At 44.2% G+C, this 17517-nt stretch overlaps 1 protein-coding gene across 1 annotated transcript in view; it reads left to right on the top strand.

The window, feature by feature from the left end:
• The first annotated feature begins 1598 nt into the window (after positions 1-1598).
• Positions 1599-17517, top strand: part of LOC144822694 (ATP-dependent 6-phosphofructokinase, liver type) — a 312409-nt gene continuing 296490 nt past the window's right edge. The window contains exon 1 of the mRNA XM_078680480.1: positions 1599-1889. Coding sequence (XP_078536606.1) covers positions 1805-1889 — 85 coding nt within the window. The 5' untranslated portion in view covers positions 1599-1804. The remainder of the gene's footprint in view (positions 1890-17517) is intronic.

Below are 17517 nucleotides of genomic sequence, written 5' to 3' on the forward strand. Positions count from 1 at the left end.
CTGGAGCCCTATGCGTGGATAACTGCTTTGTGTTTTAGTATCACCGCATATTGTTGTTCTATATGGATCTGTTCTTTTGGACATGTTACTCTTCTGAACATTTTGCTATAACTTGACATATGAACTGTGATGGTATGCAAATTAGATAAATGCCAATAAAACCCATGCAAAAAAAGACAAAGGGAACATTACAGAGAAGTTATATAAACTCTATAGTTATGGTTAAGTGGAACATTCATAGGAAAAGCACCCTTTAAAGGTCTCTTAACTTTGGCCGCCTTTGACAGATCTCTGTAACGTTTTCAAAAGTCTTACTTCCACCACCTCTGAATTATTTTGCCAGACTATCTCCATATTGTCAAGGGGTAACCAAAGTTGTGTGGGGTGCCAAAAGCTGCGGTTTTCTATATAATAGGGACAATGTTTGCACAAAAACACATCAAATTCTGCTGCAAGAAATTACACCAAACCTGACAAGGATGAATTTGGTCTACCAACGTGTTTCATTCCAAACCAGAACTTTTTTCAAGGCAATAGCAAATGTAATATATGTTTCCCAGTCATCCACAATAGATAGGGTGTGTGTACCTAATAATATGTTTTGTTGCGTGTGATGTTTGGCATGCACGCCCAAATATTATATTAGGTACATATACCCTTTACATTGTGTACGACTTTGGAAAACCTCGCACAGGTGTAGTACATATAGAATATAACAAGGGAATCCAACAGTTGAGTTATGAATTTAATGAGGATAACTCGATGAACTGGCTGGCGGTAGTAAAGATTTCAGTTAAGACCCAGTATTACATATGGAACTGCCTTGAAAAACTTCCAGAAAAAAATTGAAGTGTGATAGCTGCGGTATTTCACTCGATTTGACACAAAAGAATAAAGGACCAATCGCGGCATGTTTCTCTCTAGTGTACCATGAAGAAAATGGAAAAAAAGTTATTGAATTTTCATATCAGAAGGGCTTCCTCCATTAGGATAATCCTGTCCATCTTTAAACTCATATACTTGAATAGATCACTGTCTCGAGGATGTCATGCTTGCTGCTCGTGCTTAAGACACACGTCAGAGGAGGCAAGCACTATATAAAGGCCAGTTCCAAACTGTGCCAATCTACTTTGGCTGTGCAGTTGCTTTGCGTGTCTAGTTAGTCAGCAGCAAGCTATCTTGTCTCCACCCAGTAGCGGTACAGTTTTTATCAGCATCTCCTCCTGCGTTCTATCAAAATCCGTGTTTTCTTTGTTGCATCACATTCCGCAACAAGCTCAGCAATTTGCCTTGCATTTAAGTGTACAATTGCCAGAGTACACTGTGAGAAGATACTCATATTTTTACACGAACTGTGCAGATACGGCTTTTACATTTTATCTAAAATAACTTTCCTTCCTTTTGTAGCTTAACACACTGTGTACATGTTCACTACTGTAAGTGATGTTTAAGACAGGTGATATTGGTTATCGTATTGTCTATTATCAAGTAGTTCCTGTTATAATTCAAGAGACATAAGGCACTATCCAACCCCGGCCCCGAGACGGCACGATTCCCTTCCCGCTGGCCGGCCAGTGTTGTGACCGGGACGGTACTGGGAAGTGGGAAGATTGGGGTGGTGGGCGGCTCCTCCCAGATCATGGCCACGGTGGGTGGAGTGTGCCGGAGGTGGGTCTTAGCCTAGGGAGGCGTCTTGCCCGATTGTGGGCGGATGAATCGGGTTTAACCTTTGGCCACATATTTATTACTTTAAAGAATTCGACTGTGAAGGGCAGACTCGGAATTCATCCCAAACAGCCGCAGCATGGCCGCCTCGGACCTGGCGAAGCTCCGCATGTCCGCAGCTGGACGGGCGATCGCGGTTCTCACCAGTGGGGGAGACGCTCAAGGTAAGCAACGGGATGAGAGCTATGCCAGCCAGCAGACATTGTGTATATTTGGGATTAGGCATCCATTTCACAGAAGGAAAATCAATGCATCTTGTTGTCCCTTCCATCCTCCTCCGAGCATCCACTGTTCACAAAGAAGCCGTTATCAGTAAGAAACGCAGAAGATGGAGACATGAAACGAAATAACTGGGACAGCTGCTCAATCCATTAGCTGGGGAGGGCAGCTGGTGTTGGGTGAGGGAGGTCAGGGATGCGTTGCTTGTCTGCTGCCCAGCAACTAACATGGAACAGATGCGAACAGTAGTTTAGGGGAAGTCCTTTTTCTGTTTCTTTCCAGCTGTTCTGGCATTACCTTGAAGAACAAGCGGCGGCCATCTTGGAACTTCTTGAACCGTTTGTGACATTGTATACGTGCAGTCTAGCGCACTGATTGCCTATGGAATACTTTGTTTCCAGCCGTGGGGTTTTAAATGTAAAAATAAAACTCCAGATCATTCTGAGAGCTGTGCTCTTTATTCACTGCAGTTTGAATGAAGCACTAGATAACTAGAATGCGTTGTAAAATTAAATCAATGACTGGTATTCGTATGACATGGCTAAGGTAATCAGGGGAACGTTTTCCGGTCCTGTTAATTTAACAACCCAATCCATTTTGAGAGTTGTCTTCCTTCTCAATTGATCCAATTTAACTAACGTAGAATAATATTACTCAACACAATGTGGTAGGACATTTAATCATCTGTTAAAATTAGACGTCTGTGTCTTGTTTTCGTCTGTCGGATGCCTTCTGACAGTGGTGAGTTTTTGGATACCGAGGCGGTAGCCTCATTACCCCACATTCATTTGGAAATTTTTTGTCGCTGTTTAGGTTGTCTTATTGATGTGTGACTCTTTGTCACAGTTGAGGTTGTATTACAAGGTCAGCGCTGTGATAGGCCCAGAAAATTAGACGTGGACTATATCCAGGGCTTTAAGAGGGATGAAAACCGGGGGGGGGGGTCTCTCAAAGGGGCGTGGCCAATGTCATTAAGGGCGGGGCTTAAAACACATAAGCTAAAAAATCTGTGCTTAGCATAGTGTGCCGCCTGACTTGTATTTTGCTGTTTCTGTCATTGCATCCATACATGTGATACAAGTCAGCACTATTGGCTTTGTCAATGGTTGTTAGTTGCATAAGATAAATAAGCAGCAACTATGGCTTGGGGAGTGGAGTTGGCCTAACGGCTAGGGCGGTCGACCTCGAATCTGGGGAATTGGGTTTGAGTCTCGGCATTGATGCTGAACATCCTGTTATTCTGGGCAAATCACTTAATCTCCTTGTGCCTAACAAAAATGAATGTGTCCTCATGTAATGCAACCGGTGCTATGTAGAGCGCTCTGCTACCCGATTCGGGTCAAGTTTGTGCCATATAAAACTCTGTAAAATTAAAAAAGTATATAATATTAAAAGCTTACACTTAAAGTCCTGGTGACACCACGACAATGTTGCTGCTCCTGAGTTTCAAAAGTGGCAATTTGCAGTGTGTGCTATTCAATAGGGCCCCTCACTCGCAACAGCGCTCACAGTGTTGTGTTTTGGAAAGCAGGCACATGGGAGATGTAAGAAACCAACGCTTACCTGGCATGACGTCATGCCATAACTTCTCCACTGCTGAGAAGTGAGCAGTGTGAGCACACGCACATCGACTTGCCTGCTGTCACTGCAGTACGGGAAAAAACGGACTGCCTGGACCAGGGCACAAAACAGAGCTCGATAGAGACCCGTTTCGAGGCCCCCTTTAAAAAAACCTGCCGGTGCACAGACACAGTGAGACCCGGCCCACTGAAAGCTCTGACTATATTAGTTTCATGACTTTTCTATGTCCTAAATGTGTATTTAAGAAAAAAAAAGGAATTCATAGATTCTGATTTTATCCTGCTAAATATGAGGGTAAAATTAAGAGCACATACATTACCTGTTCTTGAAATTGATCACATGCTCTATTGTCAACCTGATATGTTAGAAAAAGTTCCTCCTCAGAAATGTGTTTTCCAGCTTTGCTTAATATTACACTGTGATTCAAGGTAAAACGTTGGAGGTAGCAAGTTTCAACAACCAGCTTCTACCGCTGGGATCCGAGACAAGGCTCTGGACTGGACCACCTCCTTCCTCTCCGGCAGAACCCAGAGCATCCGCCTCCCCCCGTTCCGCTCCGAAGCCACCGAAATTATCTGCGGCGTACCCCAGGGCTCATCCCCCAGCCCGACGTTGTTCAACATCTACATGGCACAGCTCGCCCACGTCGCCTGAATGCATGACCTCAACATCATCTCATACGCCGACGACATCCAGCTGATTCTCTCCCTCACCAAGGACCCCCTCACTGCCAAAACCAACCTCCACGAAGGAATGAAAGATGTCGCAGAGTGGATGAAGAACAGTCGACTGAAGCTAAACTCTGACCAGATGAAGTCCTCATCCTGGCTCTACCCCCTCGGCCTGGGACGACCCCTGGTGGCCGACCGCACTGGGAACAGCTCCAACACCCACCGACCACACAGGCAACCTAGGGTTCATCCTCGACTCCACTTTCTCCATGACAAAGCAAGTCAACGCTGTCTCGTCCTCCTGCTTCAACACCCTCCACATGCTCCGCAAGATCTACAGGTGGATCCCTCCGGAAACAAGAAGAACGGTCACCCAGGCCCTCGTCAGCAGCAGGCTCAACTATGGAAAAGCCCTCTATACAGGAGCCTCGGCCAAACTCCTGAAATGACTGCAACGCATACAAAACGCTTCTGCACGCCTGATCCTCGACCATCCCTCGCCGCAGCCACATCACACCCCACCTGAGAGACCTGCACTGGCTACCCGTCAAAAAGAGGATCACCTTCAAGCTCCTCAGCCACGCGCACAAGGCACTCCACAACACCGGTCCAACATACCTCAAAAGACGACTCAGCTTCTACACCCCCCAACCGCCAGCTCTGCTCCGCCGACCTCGCCAGTCCCCCACTTCCGAAGATCGACCTCCGGCAGCAGATCGTGCTCCCACCTCGCCGCCAAGACCTGCAACACCCTCCCCATCCTCCTAGGGCAGACCCAGGACCTGCTAACCTTCAGAAAACTCCTCAAGACCTGGCTATTCGAGCAATAGCAGCAACCCCCACCCCCCTAGCGCCTTGAGACCCTCACGGGTAAGTAGTGCGCTTTACAAATGTTCTGATTCTATAAAAGTTTGTGTCTTGTAAATTGCTCCATGCTACCTTCACGTGATGTTGTCATGTTCTCTCCAATGTGTTTTCTATCTGTGACTGTTGGGAAGGCTCAACCAACTTTACCAGCCTGAACTACCTAGTTTCATGGACAACGCCATCCCCATTACATCCTTGCTTGATATTGCCAAAGCTGCCCTGATAAAATCAAAATGGCTTCTTCTCCCAGGCTCAAATTAGCCTGGGAGTAGACTGGACCATGATGTGTAAAACCAAGATTAAACAGTACAAACCTCTTTGGAAAGTGATCTACTTAAGATGGAAACTAAAGTTAAGCCTTTTGGATCACTTCATGGACCCTATTGATCCAGGCCTCCCTATTCAATAAGTTGGTACACCTTTCACAGTGTGTGTTCCATGTCTGCCTACAAATTGGTCAAGTCACTACTGATGAAACCATCTGCAGAGAATCATAACAATTTTCACCCTATCTCCACTTTTACTCCTTAGTCCTTGCCAACGTCTGCAAAAGGTACGAAATATGACTTCACATCATTTTGAAATTTCATCTCCTCAATGCACCCTTTCACTCAATCTTACCGGTCCGTTTTATTTTTTATTTCCTGAGTTTTTTATAGCGCTGGCTAGACCCGTAGGTATCAGAGCGCTTTACATGAGGGTCCGCGAGTTACAAGTTACAAAATCACCTCAGTTACAGGAGTCAAGCATAACATAGGAGAAAAACAGTGAATACACAACAAGAGTTATTAGTCCAATCCTGGCTTTATTCTCTAGGTGTTCTGTAATGTAACCCCTTGATCAGTGGCGTGACAAAAGTTTAAGCCCCCGCCCCCCCCCCCCTGCAATGTACACAGGTTTTGAGCCCTTCCGAGGAAGGACATGTTCAGAGAAGAGTGTGCTTTCTAAACACATAATTGTGTGTGAATTGCTTGCGGAAGGGGCATGGCGGAATTTCTAAATCGCGGAATGGAGCGTTTTGGAGCATAAGGAGCCGGGTTCTTATCCTGGCTTCTTCTGAGCATCGTGTGATTCTGAGCAGATCAGTTTCTTTGCCCTGAAGCTGCTTTGCTGATGTCAATTGCTTGAGGGATGGATGACTGCCAACAAGCTGGCAATTTGTTTGTTTTGGTGCCAGGATTGGTCAAGGAGTTGCGCAGCTGCTTCTGACTTCATATGATCTGCAGTTGCATGTCCGAGTTTAGGCAGGGTCGGCTCTCCCTTTCATCCTTCGATGTGACTATTGATTAATGGCAGCTCCTGTTGTGTAGAAAGCTTGTAGATGGCAGATGCCCCACTGAAAACTGGGTAGACCCATTGTTTGTGAAAATGAGTTGATTTCGAAAGGGATGTTTGCTGAGGTGGCATTGGTCTTTGAGATTTTACTGATACGTTTTTCTCACACCTAGTTTCAACATGGTGGTTTCTTTTTTGCCCATGGCTTCAACTTGTTGCCATGTTCTTGGTATTTATGGGCAAATGATACCCCCCCCCCCCCCCGGATCTCGGCCTCTTTGTGTTTTCAGTTCTTACGAGGCTACAGGGCCTGGCTGTTCGTCTCTTATAGGGGGTGCTGAGGTCGGATTACTCTTTTCCATCTCAGGATAATTGTGGGTAGTTTACAGCTAGAGGGTGGGGTTCATTGAAGGACTGGCTTCCCTCAGGTCAGTTTCTGCAGTGCGGACAAAGCTTGGTGCACAGGGCAGGCACTGGACCCTAGATGTCGGGAGCAGTGGTCCTGGACATTGCACCCACCCCTGTTGGGGCCCATCTCCTACTGTTGACCCGCACACATCCAGACATGGTTGTAGGTCACTATGCAGGTAACTTGAATGTGAACAGCTTTCTCTGTTTTTCCTGCACGTTTCCCTTTTTAGGTCTCGCTGGAGTGAAGCGCTGCCGCCAATGAGACTTATAGTCACCGTGTTTGCCTTCAAGGGAGACAGACCTGGAGACAGTCCTGTGCACGAGCCGATTGTAGTATGGGCACGAGCCGATTCAGGTCTGTGAACGTGCTTCACAGTGGAACAGCTTGTGAGCCGCAAGTAACAATTATCACAGCATGAGACCCCACTTATCACAGCATGTCAACAGGCGCCCCAGGCTGCTGGAGCACTCAACAATAATTAATGTGCAGTTGAGTGCTCCAGCAGCGTGGGGCGCCTCTCTGCATGCTGTGATAATTATCACTTTGGGGCCTCATGCTGTGATAATTAGGTCGGCATGCTCTATTTGCAGCACTGAACATTTTCAAAGAAGGCGAAGCAGCGACATTCATTGGAGACACTCACCCTCACTCACCCTCATGCCCTCCTCACTCGCCCTCACACCCTCACACCCCCTGACCCCTCACACACCCTCACACCCCCTCACTCTCACACACCCTCACACACCCTCACCCTCACTCACCCTCACTCACCCTCACACCCCCTCACCTTCACTCAGCCTCACCATCACTCACCCTCTCACCCTCACACCCCCTCACCCTCACACCGCCTCACCCTCACACCCCCTCACACCCTCACACCCCTCACCCTCACTACCCCTCAACCACCCTCACACCCCTCACCCTCACCCTCACACCCCCTCACCCTCACACCCCCTCACCCTGTCACCCTCACACCCCCTCACCCTCACACCCCTCACCATCTCACCCTCACTCACCCTCCCCCTCTCACCCTCACACACCCTCACTCACTCTCACACCCTCACACCCTCACACCCCCTCACCCTCACACCGCCTCACCCTCACACCCCCTCACACCCTCACACCCCTCACCCTCACTACCCCTCAACCACCCTCACACCCCTCACCCTCACACCCCCTCACCCTCACACCCCCTCACCCTGTCACCCTCACACCCCCTCACCCTCACACCCCTCACCATCTCACCCTCACTCACCCTCCCCCTCTCACCCTCACACACCCTCACTCACTCTCACACCCTCACACCCTCACACCCTCTCACCCTCTCACCCTCTCACCCTCTCACCCTCTCACCCTCTCACCCTCTCACCCTCTCACCCTCTCACCCTCACACCCCCTCACCCCCTCACCCTCTCACCCTCACACACCATCACCCTCACCCTCAGACACCCTCACTCACCCTCACACACACTCACACCCTCACATACCCTCACCAGCATAGCATAACAAAACATAGCATTGCATAACGAAACACAGCATAGCATAGCATAACAAACAAAAGCATAGGATAGCAAAAGCACAGCATAACAAAACAAAGCATAGGATAGCAAAACAAAACATAGCATAGCAAAACATAGCATAACAAAACATAGCATAACAAAACATAGCATAACAAAACAAAGCATAACATAACAAAGCATAGCAAAACAAAACATATCATAGTAAAACAACAAAACATAGCATAGCATAACATAACACAACAAAACATAGCAGAACAAAACATAGCATAACATAACATAAAACAAAGCATAGCATAACAAAACATAGCATAACAAAACATAGCAAAACACAGCAAAACATAGAATAGCATAACAAAACAAACCATAGCATAACATAACAAAGAATAGCAAAACAAAACATAGCATAGTAAAACAAAACATAGCATAGCATAACACAACAAAACAGCAGAACAAAACAGCATAGCATAACATAACATAAAACAAAGCATAGCATAACAAAACATAGCAAAACACAACAAAATATAGCATAGCAAAAATAAACACAACAAAACATAGCATACATAACAAAACACAGCATTGCAAAGCATAGCAAAGCATAGCATAGCATAAGAAAACACAACAAAGCATAACATAACAAAACATAGCATAACAAAGCTTAGCATAACAAAACATAGTATAACAAAGCATAGCATAGCATAACAAAGCATAGCAAAGCATAGCATAGCATAACAAAGCATAGCAAAGCATAGCATAATAAAACACAACAAAACAGCATAGCATAACAAATCATAGCACAACAAAGCATAGCATAACAAAACAAAGCATAGGATAGCACAACTAAACATAGCATAGCATAACATAACAAAACAAAGCATAGGATAGCAAAACAAAACATAGCATAACATAACAAAACATAGCATAACAAAACACAACAAAACATAGCATAGCATAACAAAACATAGCATAACAAAAAAGCATAACATAACATAGCATAGCAAAACAAAACATATAGTAAAACAACAAAACATAGCATGGCATAACATAACAAAACATAGCAGAACAAAACATAGCATAACATAACATAAAACAAAGCATAGCATAACAAAACATAGCATAACAAAACATAGCAAAACACAGCGAAACATAGAATAGCATAACAAAACAAACCATAGCATAACATAACAAAGAATAGCAAAACAAAACATAGCATAGTAAAACAAAACACAGCATAGCATAACACAACAAAACAGCAGAACATAACAAAACATAGCATAACATAACATAAAACAAAGCATAGCATAACGAAACATAGCATAACAAAACATAGCAAAACACAACAAAATATAGCATAGCATAACTAAACACAACAAAACATAGCATACATAACAAAACACAGCATAGCAAAACATAGCATAGCATAAGAAAACACAACATAGCATAGCATAACAAAACAAAGCGTAGCATAACAAAACATAGTATAACAAAGCATAGCATAGCATAACAAAACATAGCAAAACACAACAAAGCATAGCATAACAAAACAAAGCATAGCATAGCAAAACACAACAACACATAGCAGAACAAAACATTGCATAACATAACTTAAAACAAAGCATAGCATAACAAAACAGCAAAACACAACAAAACATAGCATAGCATAACAACACACAACAAAACATAGCATACATAACAAAACATCGCATTGCAAAGCATAGCAAAACCTAGCATAGCATAACAAAACACAACAAAACATAGCATAGCATAACAAAATACAACATAGCATAGCATAACAAAACAACGCTTGGCATAGCATAACAAAACATAGCATAACAAAACATAGCATAACAAAGCATAGCATAACAAAGCATAGCATAACAAAGCATAGCATAGCAAAACAAAGCATAGCATAATAAAACACAACAAAACATAGCATAGCATAACAAAACACAACACAACAAAACATAGCATAGCATAACAAAACAAAGCATAGGATAGCAAAACTAAACAGAGCATAGCATAACAAAACAAAGCATAGGATAGCAAAACAAAACATAGCATAGCATAACAAAACATTGCATAACATGACAAAACATAGCATAACAAAACACAACAACACATAGCATAACAAAACATAGCAAAACACAACAAAACATAGCATAGCTTAACAAAACACAACAAAACATAGCACAACAAAACATATAATAGCATAGCAAAACATAGCATATCAAACACAACAAAACATAGCATAACAAAACATAGCATAGCATAGCATAAAGCATAACAAAGCATAGCATAGCAAAACAGCATAGCATAACAAAACATAGCATAGCAAAACAAAGCATAGCATAGCAAAACACAACACAACATAACACAGCATAACAAAGCATAGCATAACAAACACAACAAAACTAGCATAGCATAACAAAACAAAGCATAGGATAGCAAAACATAGCATAGCATAATAAAACAAAGCATAACAAAACATTGCATAGCATAACAAAACATTGCATAGCATAACAAAACATAGCAAAACACAACAAAACATAGCATAGCTTAACAAAACACAAAACATAGCACAGCACAACAAAACATATAATAGCATAGCAAAACATAGCATATCAAACACAACAAAACATAGCATAGCAAAACAAAGCATAGCATAACAAACACAACAAAACTAGCATAGCATAACAAAACAAAGCATAGGATAGCAAAACATAGCATAGCATAATAAAACAAAGCATAACGAAACATTGCATAGCATAACGAAACATTGCATAGCATAACGAAACATTGCATAGCATAACGAAACATTGCATAGCATAACAAAACACAGCATAACATAACAAAACATAGCATAACAAAACACAACCACACATAGCATAACAAAACATAGCAAAACACAACAAAACATAGCATAGCTTAACAAAACACAACAAAACATAGCATAACAAAACAAAACATATCATAGCCTAGCAAAACATAGCATAGCATACCAAACACAACAAAACATAGCATAGCAAAACAAAGCATAACACACACAACCACACACACACAACCACGCACACACAACCACACACACAACCACAACCACACACAACCACACACACAACTATCTATCTATCTATCTATCACCCTCACTCTATCTATCTATCTCCCTCACTCTATCTGTCTATCTATCGCCCTAACTCTATCTATCTAATCGCCCTCACTCTGTCTATCTATCTATCTATCGGGCTCACTCTACCTGTCTATCTAATCGCCCTCACTCTATCTATCTAATCGCCCTCACTCTATCTATCTATCTATCTATCTATCTATCTATCTATCTATCTATCTATCTATCTATCTATCTATCTATCGGCCTCACTCTATCAATCTATCTATCTATCGCCCTCACTCTATCTTGCTATCGCCCTCACTCTATCTATCGCCCTCACTCTATCTTGCTATCGCCCTCACTCTATCTATCTATTGCCCTCACTATCTATCACCCTCACTCTATCTATCTATCGCCCTCACTCTATCGCCCTCACTCTATCTCCCGCACGCTATCTATCTATCGCCCTCACGCTATCTATCGCCCTCACTATCGCCCTCACTATCGCCCTCACTATCGCCCTCACTCTATCGCCCTCACTCTATCTATCGCCCTCACTCTATCTATCGCCCTCACTCTATCTATCGCCCTCACTCTATCTATCGCCCTCACTCTATCTATCAATCTATCTATCGCCCTCACTCTATCTTGCTATCGCCCTCACTCTATCTTGCTATCGCCCTCACTCTATCTTGCTATCGCCCTCCCTATCTATCACCCTCACTCTATCTATTGCCCTCACTATCTATCACCCTCACTCTATCTATCTGTCGCCCTCACTCTATCTCTCTTTCTACCTATCGCCCTCACGCTATCTACCTATCGCCCTCACGCTATCTATCTATCGCCCTCACGCTATCTATCTATCGCCCTCACTCTATCTATCTATCTATCTATCTCGCTCACTCAATCTCTCTATCGCCCTCCCTCTATCTATCTATCGCCCTCACTCTATCTATCAATCTATCTATCGCCCTCACTCTATCTATCGCCCTCACTCTATCTTGCTATCGCCCTCACTCTATCGCCCTCACTCTATCTATCGCCCTCACTCTATCTTGCTATCGCCCTCACTCTATCTTGCTATCGCCCTCACTCTATCTTGCTATCGCCCTCACTCTATCTTGCTATCGCCCTCACTCTATCTTGCTATCGCCCTCACTCTATCTATCGCCCTCACTCTATCTATCTATTGCCCTCACTATCTATCACCCTCACTCTATCTATCTAATCGCCCTCACTATCTATCTATCTATCTATCTATCTATCTATCTCCCTCACTCTATCTATCTATCTGTCGCCCTCACTCTATCTCTCTATCTATCGCCCTCACTCTATCGCCCTCACGCTATCTACCTATCGCCCTCACGCTATCTACCTATCGCCCTCACGCTATCTACCTATCGCCCTCACGCTATCTACCTATCGCCCTCACGCTATCTACCTATCTCGCTCACTCAATCTCTCTATCGCCCTCCCTCTATCTATCTATCGCCCTCCCTCTATCTATCTATCGCCCTCCCTCTATCTATCGCCCTCCCTCTATCTATCTATCGCCCTCATTCTATCTATCTATCCCACTCACTCTATCTATTGCATCACCACAGCATCACTCAGCACCACCACAGCATCACTAAGGGGCACAACAACATCACTATGCGCTACCACAGGATCATTGAATGCCACAGCATCACTAGTCGCCACCACAACATCACTCAGCGCCACCACAGCATCAATCTGCTGTGCAACCATTCAACAACAATTGGGTCAAATATGTTCTCTCAATGTTTCAAGCTTTATTACAAATGTCACAAAAAGAAGTTAGTATTTCACTTCTGTTCTTGGATTTTCGTCACAATAAAATACACTGAACATATTCTTCACAAAAGTTATTTACAAAAGTTTAAGCTATTGCCATTATAAATTACAATAACTTTTATTAAAGTATTAATTATTAAAAAAATTAAAAGCCATCGTTATTTGTAATATCAATACGTCTAAGTCACGTGAATACAACACATTGCATTACAAATGCTATAGGTGTCACAAGTTATAACTATTGGCATTGTAAATGACAAAGCTATTATTTTTGCTATTTTCAAAACCAACACATAAATAAAAAATGTGTCATTTACAATACCAATAGCTCAAACTTTCCTAATGCGAGACCTTATGCATTGCAAATGCTTGTTCCAAGGTTGCTTTGAACTGTCTCTGGATCCGGGACCACGTATTTCTGAATATCAATGGAATGCAACGGATCGCCGAGGGAAGCAAGGGCGAGCTTTTTCACCTTGTTTATAGCACACAATCCATTAAAAAGCTTCAACGCCCGGGGTGGGGTGAAGGAGCACTAACCACAAGCTACCCAAGTGCAGGTTTTACTGTTTTTGTCTGCTCAAGTGCATGTCCATCAATTCTCTGCCTTGTGGTTTAAGTAGCAGTTTGTGCATAGGCCTGCTTACATTATCTCCTGTAGCAAAACCAGTTTAGTGTTGTTCCCATATTTATGTCCTCCTTAAGCTACCCACAGACACACCCTTTGTTTGCAGTAATGCTTCTCACAGCAGTCCGCACCGAGGCTGGCTCCAAGCAGGAGCACCCATAACATGAGCTCAGGAAGAAGTAATCTTCAGTCCCTTACTATTAAAGTTCATAGAATTTCTAAAGGTAGGCCTGTCTCTACCCCCTCACTTCAGTGAGGGGGTAGAGACAGGCCTCCAACACCCCCCCCCCCCACCCCATCTTGTGCCATGCTAAACAAGGTGCATCCAAGCGGATCCACTGTGCTTTTTCCAATTCACCCAATAATACAAACTAAGGGTTTAAGGACACATCTCTGCTCCATAATTTGCAGTATTTTCTTTTTGATGTTTACTTTATTTACTCTCCTACTCTCCCACTTTGCTATGATGGCAAGGCCATGCTTCCTTGGCTCATAAATCTTTTGATATTTCCCAATATGTTCATCCAGACATTTACACTACTAGCCCTATAGCTGATCAGCTCTTCTTGCTGACGCAGTGGTGTAGTGATAGCGGAGCAGCAGACTGTTCGTCTTCATCTAGAGCACTGTATCACATGCAAATTATGTCGATTCTTTCTCAAACGCTTTAGAAGCCCAACTCAATTTTTAGAGCGCCAGATCTTTAGGACCCACCTAGCTTTAACTGACATGAGGTGGGGGCATTTTGTTGAATGTAATCGTAGACCTGCTTTCAAAGTGCTGTGAATTACCATACTAACATACTCTTTACAATTTGTTTGTGTTCCTCTCAAACCGCAATTGTTTCTAAATGTCATGACCTTTTTTGCCACACCCTTCAATATGTCTTTATATCAGTCTGTGGCCAAAATATTTATCTGCCCATAAAAGTGACAGACGGTAAACTGCACTGGAGCTGGAACACCTAAGAGCAGGGTGCTGGACTGTGGCATCTATTAACTAAAATCGCATGGCTTTTGAAAAATCTTGACATTTGATATCAGTAATTTTAGCCAATTTGAAAAAACCCTTCTGCCTCAGAGTATGGGATATGACCTCTTATCTATTTTTGTGCTAAAACGAGGCCCATTTGTGCATTGTAAGCTATATTGCAGTTTTATATCACGTGAACATTGCCCAAGGGCATAATAACACTTTACATGAGCACCAGATTACATTAAAGAGGGACAGATTCTTTTTATTCTAGGTACAGGAGATTACTTGATTTGCCCGGAGCTAATGCTGGGACACAGACCTGGTTCCCACGATCTAAAGTCAGCAGCTCTGGCCAATAGGTCACATCCATATTTCTCAATTTATGTATGAGAATCATACATAAGTGGGGTGATTATGTATGATTACGTATAGTGAGTGCATACGCTATTGCAATGGCTTTATGAAGTCAATAAAACGGCACAAAAAATACTGGAAGGCTCAAATGCAGTCTTGCTTGCAAATACTTGCAAGGGTTTGTTTTAAAACTGGACTGGGGAAACTTGACAAACAAATGTCTGGAAATCAATTTTAAAACCTTCTTTTTTTTATCGAATAGGCTTTTTAATTTTATTTGTAGTCTGGGAAACCTGAAAATTATAAATTCTGTGATCCGATATGTGCAACTTGTTGTTAGAAAAAGAAAGGATTACCCATATTTGGATGCACTACTATATGGAAACAAGCATTGGAAATGCAATAGGTCTCGCACCATTAGAGTTAGTGTTTTTAGAATTGTTTATGGTTTTTTTTTGTAAATGTTTAACATTTTTGTTTCCTGTAGCCAATGCTAAAGAATTACAAATAAAAAAAGCCATAAACATTTCTAAAAGCTCTAACTGAAATGGTCTGAGACCTATTGCACTGTGTGAGGGTGAGGGGTTGAGGGTGAGTGAGGGTGAGGGTGGGTGAGGGTGGGTGAGGGTGAGTGAGGGTGAGTGAGGGTGGGTGAGGGGTTGAGGGTGAGTGAGGGTGAGGGTGAGTGAGGATGAGTGATAGTGAGGATGAGTGAGAGTGAGGGTGAGTGAGGGGTTGAGAGTGAGGCGTTGAGGGTGAGTGAGGGTGAGAGGGTGAGGGTGAGTGAGGGTGAGTGAGGGTGAGTGAGGGTGAGTGAGGGTGAGGGGTTGAGGGTGAGTGAGAGTGAGGGGTTGAGGGTGAGTGAGGATGAGTGAGGGTGAGTGAGGGGGTGAGGGGTTGAGGGTGAGTGAGGGTGAGGGGTTGAGGGTGAGTGAGGATGAGGGTGAGTGAGGGTGAGTGAGGGTGAGGGGTTGAGGGTGAGTGAGGGTGAGTGAGGGTGAGGGTGAGGGGTTGAGGGTGGTGAGGGTGAGGGTGAGTGAGGGTGAGGTGTTGAGGGTGAGTGAGGGTGAGTGGTTGAGGGTGAGTGAGGGTGAGGGTGAGTGAGGGGTTGTGTCTTAACTTTGGTCCCAGCACCATGAAACAGGAGTCTCTTGAGGGGATAAAGGTGGGCCTGGCAGTCAAATGTGTGCTGTCATTGGCGAGGAGTCAAATAATCAGTGATGCCTCTCGTTGCTCTTAACTTTGGTCCCAGCACCATGAAACAGGAGTCTCTTGAGGGGATAAAGGTGGGCCTGGCAGTCAAATGTGTGCTGTCATTGGCGAGGAGTCAAATAATCAGTGATGTCACTTTCGCTATCCTCAGCGAATTAATGAGCTGATGTCCATGTGCATATACATTCCACTCTGTACCGCGAGGATTGTTGTGGGTGAAAAACGCTCTTAAACTTATATCCTGGAGGCGTGATCCAAACCAGGTTTTCTAGACGCACAACAAAAAGCAACGGTTTATAAAAAATATATAATTGGAGAGGTTAAAATGTGATTCAAATAGTAATTCAATTTCCCCCCCCCCCCCTCTCTCGCGGTCCTTGCTTCCTGGAAGGGAGCCAAGCCCTTGGGGCGGGGTGCTGCAAAGCAGGACAGGCTGTGGTATGCATGTGCAACAGGAAATGAGGCAGCCTGCGCCCACGAGGACTCTCTCGAGCAGGGTTAGGTGCACAGTTTGTTTAGAATGTGTCCGTCCTATAAGCTGAATGTTGCACCTTTGAACTTGTCGCGGGAAAGGCAGAGTTTTGTTTTTAATATACAAAATGTTTTACCTCTGCAGAGACGTCTGGTCCTCGAGGAAGGAATGCATGGTTTCCCAAAGTCCAGCAGCATGCCCTACTCCCAGAGTCGAGGCGAACATCCATCACCCCATAAACCGTTTCCCACGGCTTTTTACGAAAGTAAATAGATTACAGATATAAACAAGACGGAGGGAAGGAAGATAAGGGGAGGGGGGAGGAGAAATGCGACACGGCGGGCAGGGGAGGGGGCGGAGCAGGGAGAAGGAACAGACGAAGGAACGGCAGATAAGGGGAGGGGGGAGGAGAAATGCCCCCTGGAGGTCTGAACCTGGTGCTTACTTCTGGAGGGCGTTGGAATCACCCTGTGAGAAGCGGCTTATTGTGGCTCGAGGGACGGAGGGAGAGAGCAGCAGCCCGGGTGGGGCTTTTTCCTGTGCGCGGGATGTTTGTCAAGCATGGTCGCATTTCAGTTACAGGAAACGGTACCCACGTGAGAGCCGGCATACTGACCGCGTTGCTCAATGTGGGAAGCACGTGGTGGCTGACGGGGGGTGGGGGGGGGGTATATGGGATGTGTGCGTT

The sequence above is a fragment of the Lissotriton helveticus genome, chromosome 3_1 (genome assembly GCF_964261635.1).
Source record: "Lissotriton helveticus chromosome 3_1, aLisHel1.1, whole genome shotgun sequence".
NCBI lineage: Eukaryota > Metazoa > Chordata > Amphibia > Caudata > Salamandridae > Lissotriton > Lissotriton helveticus.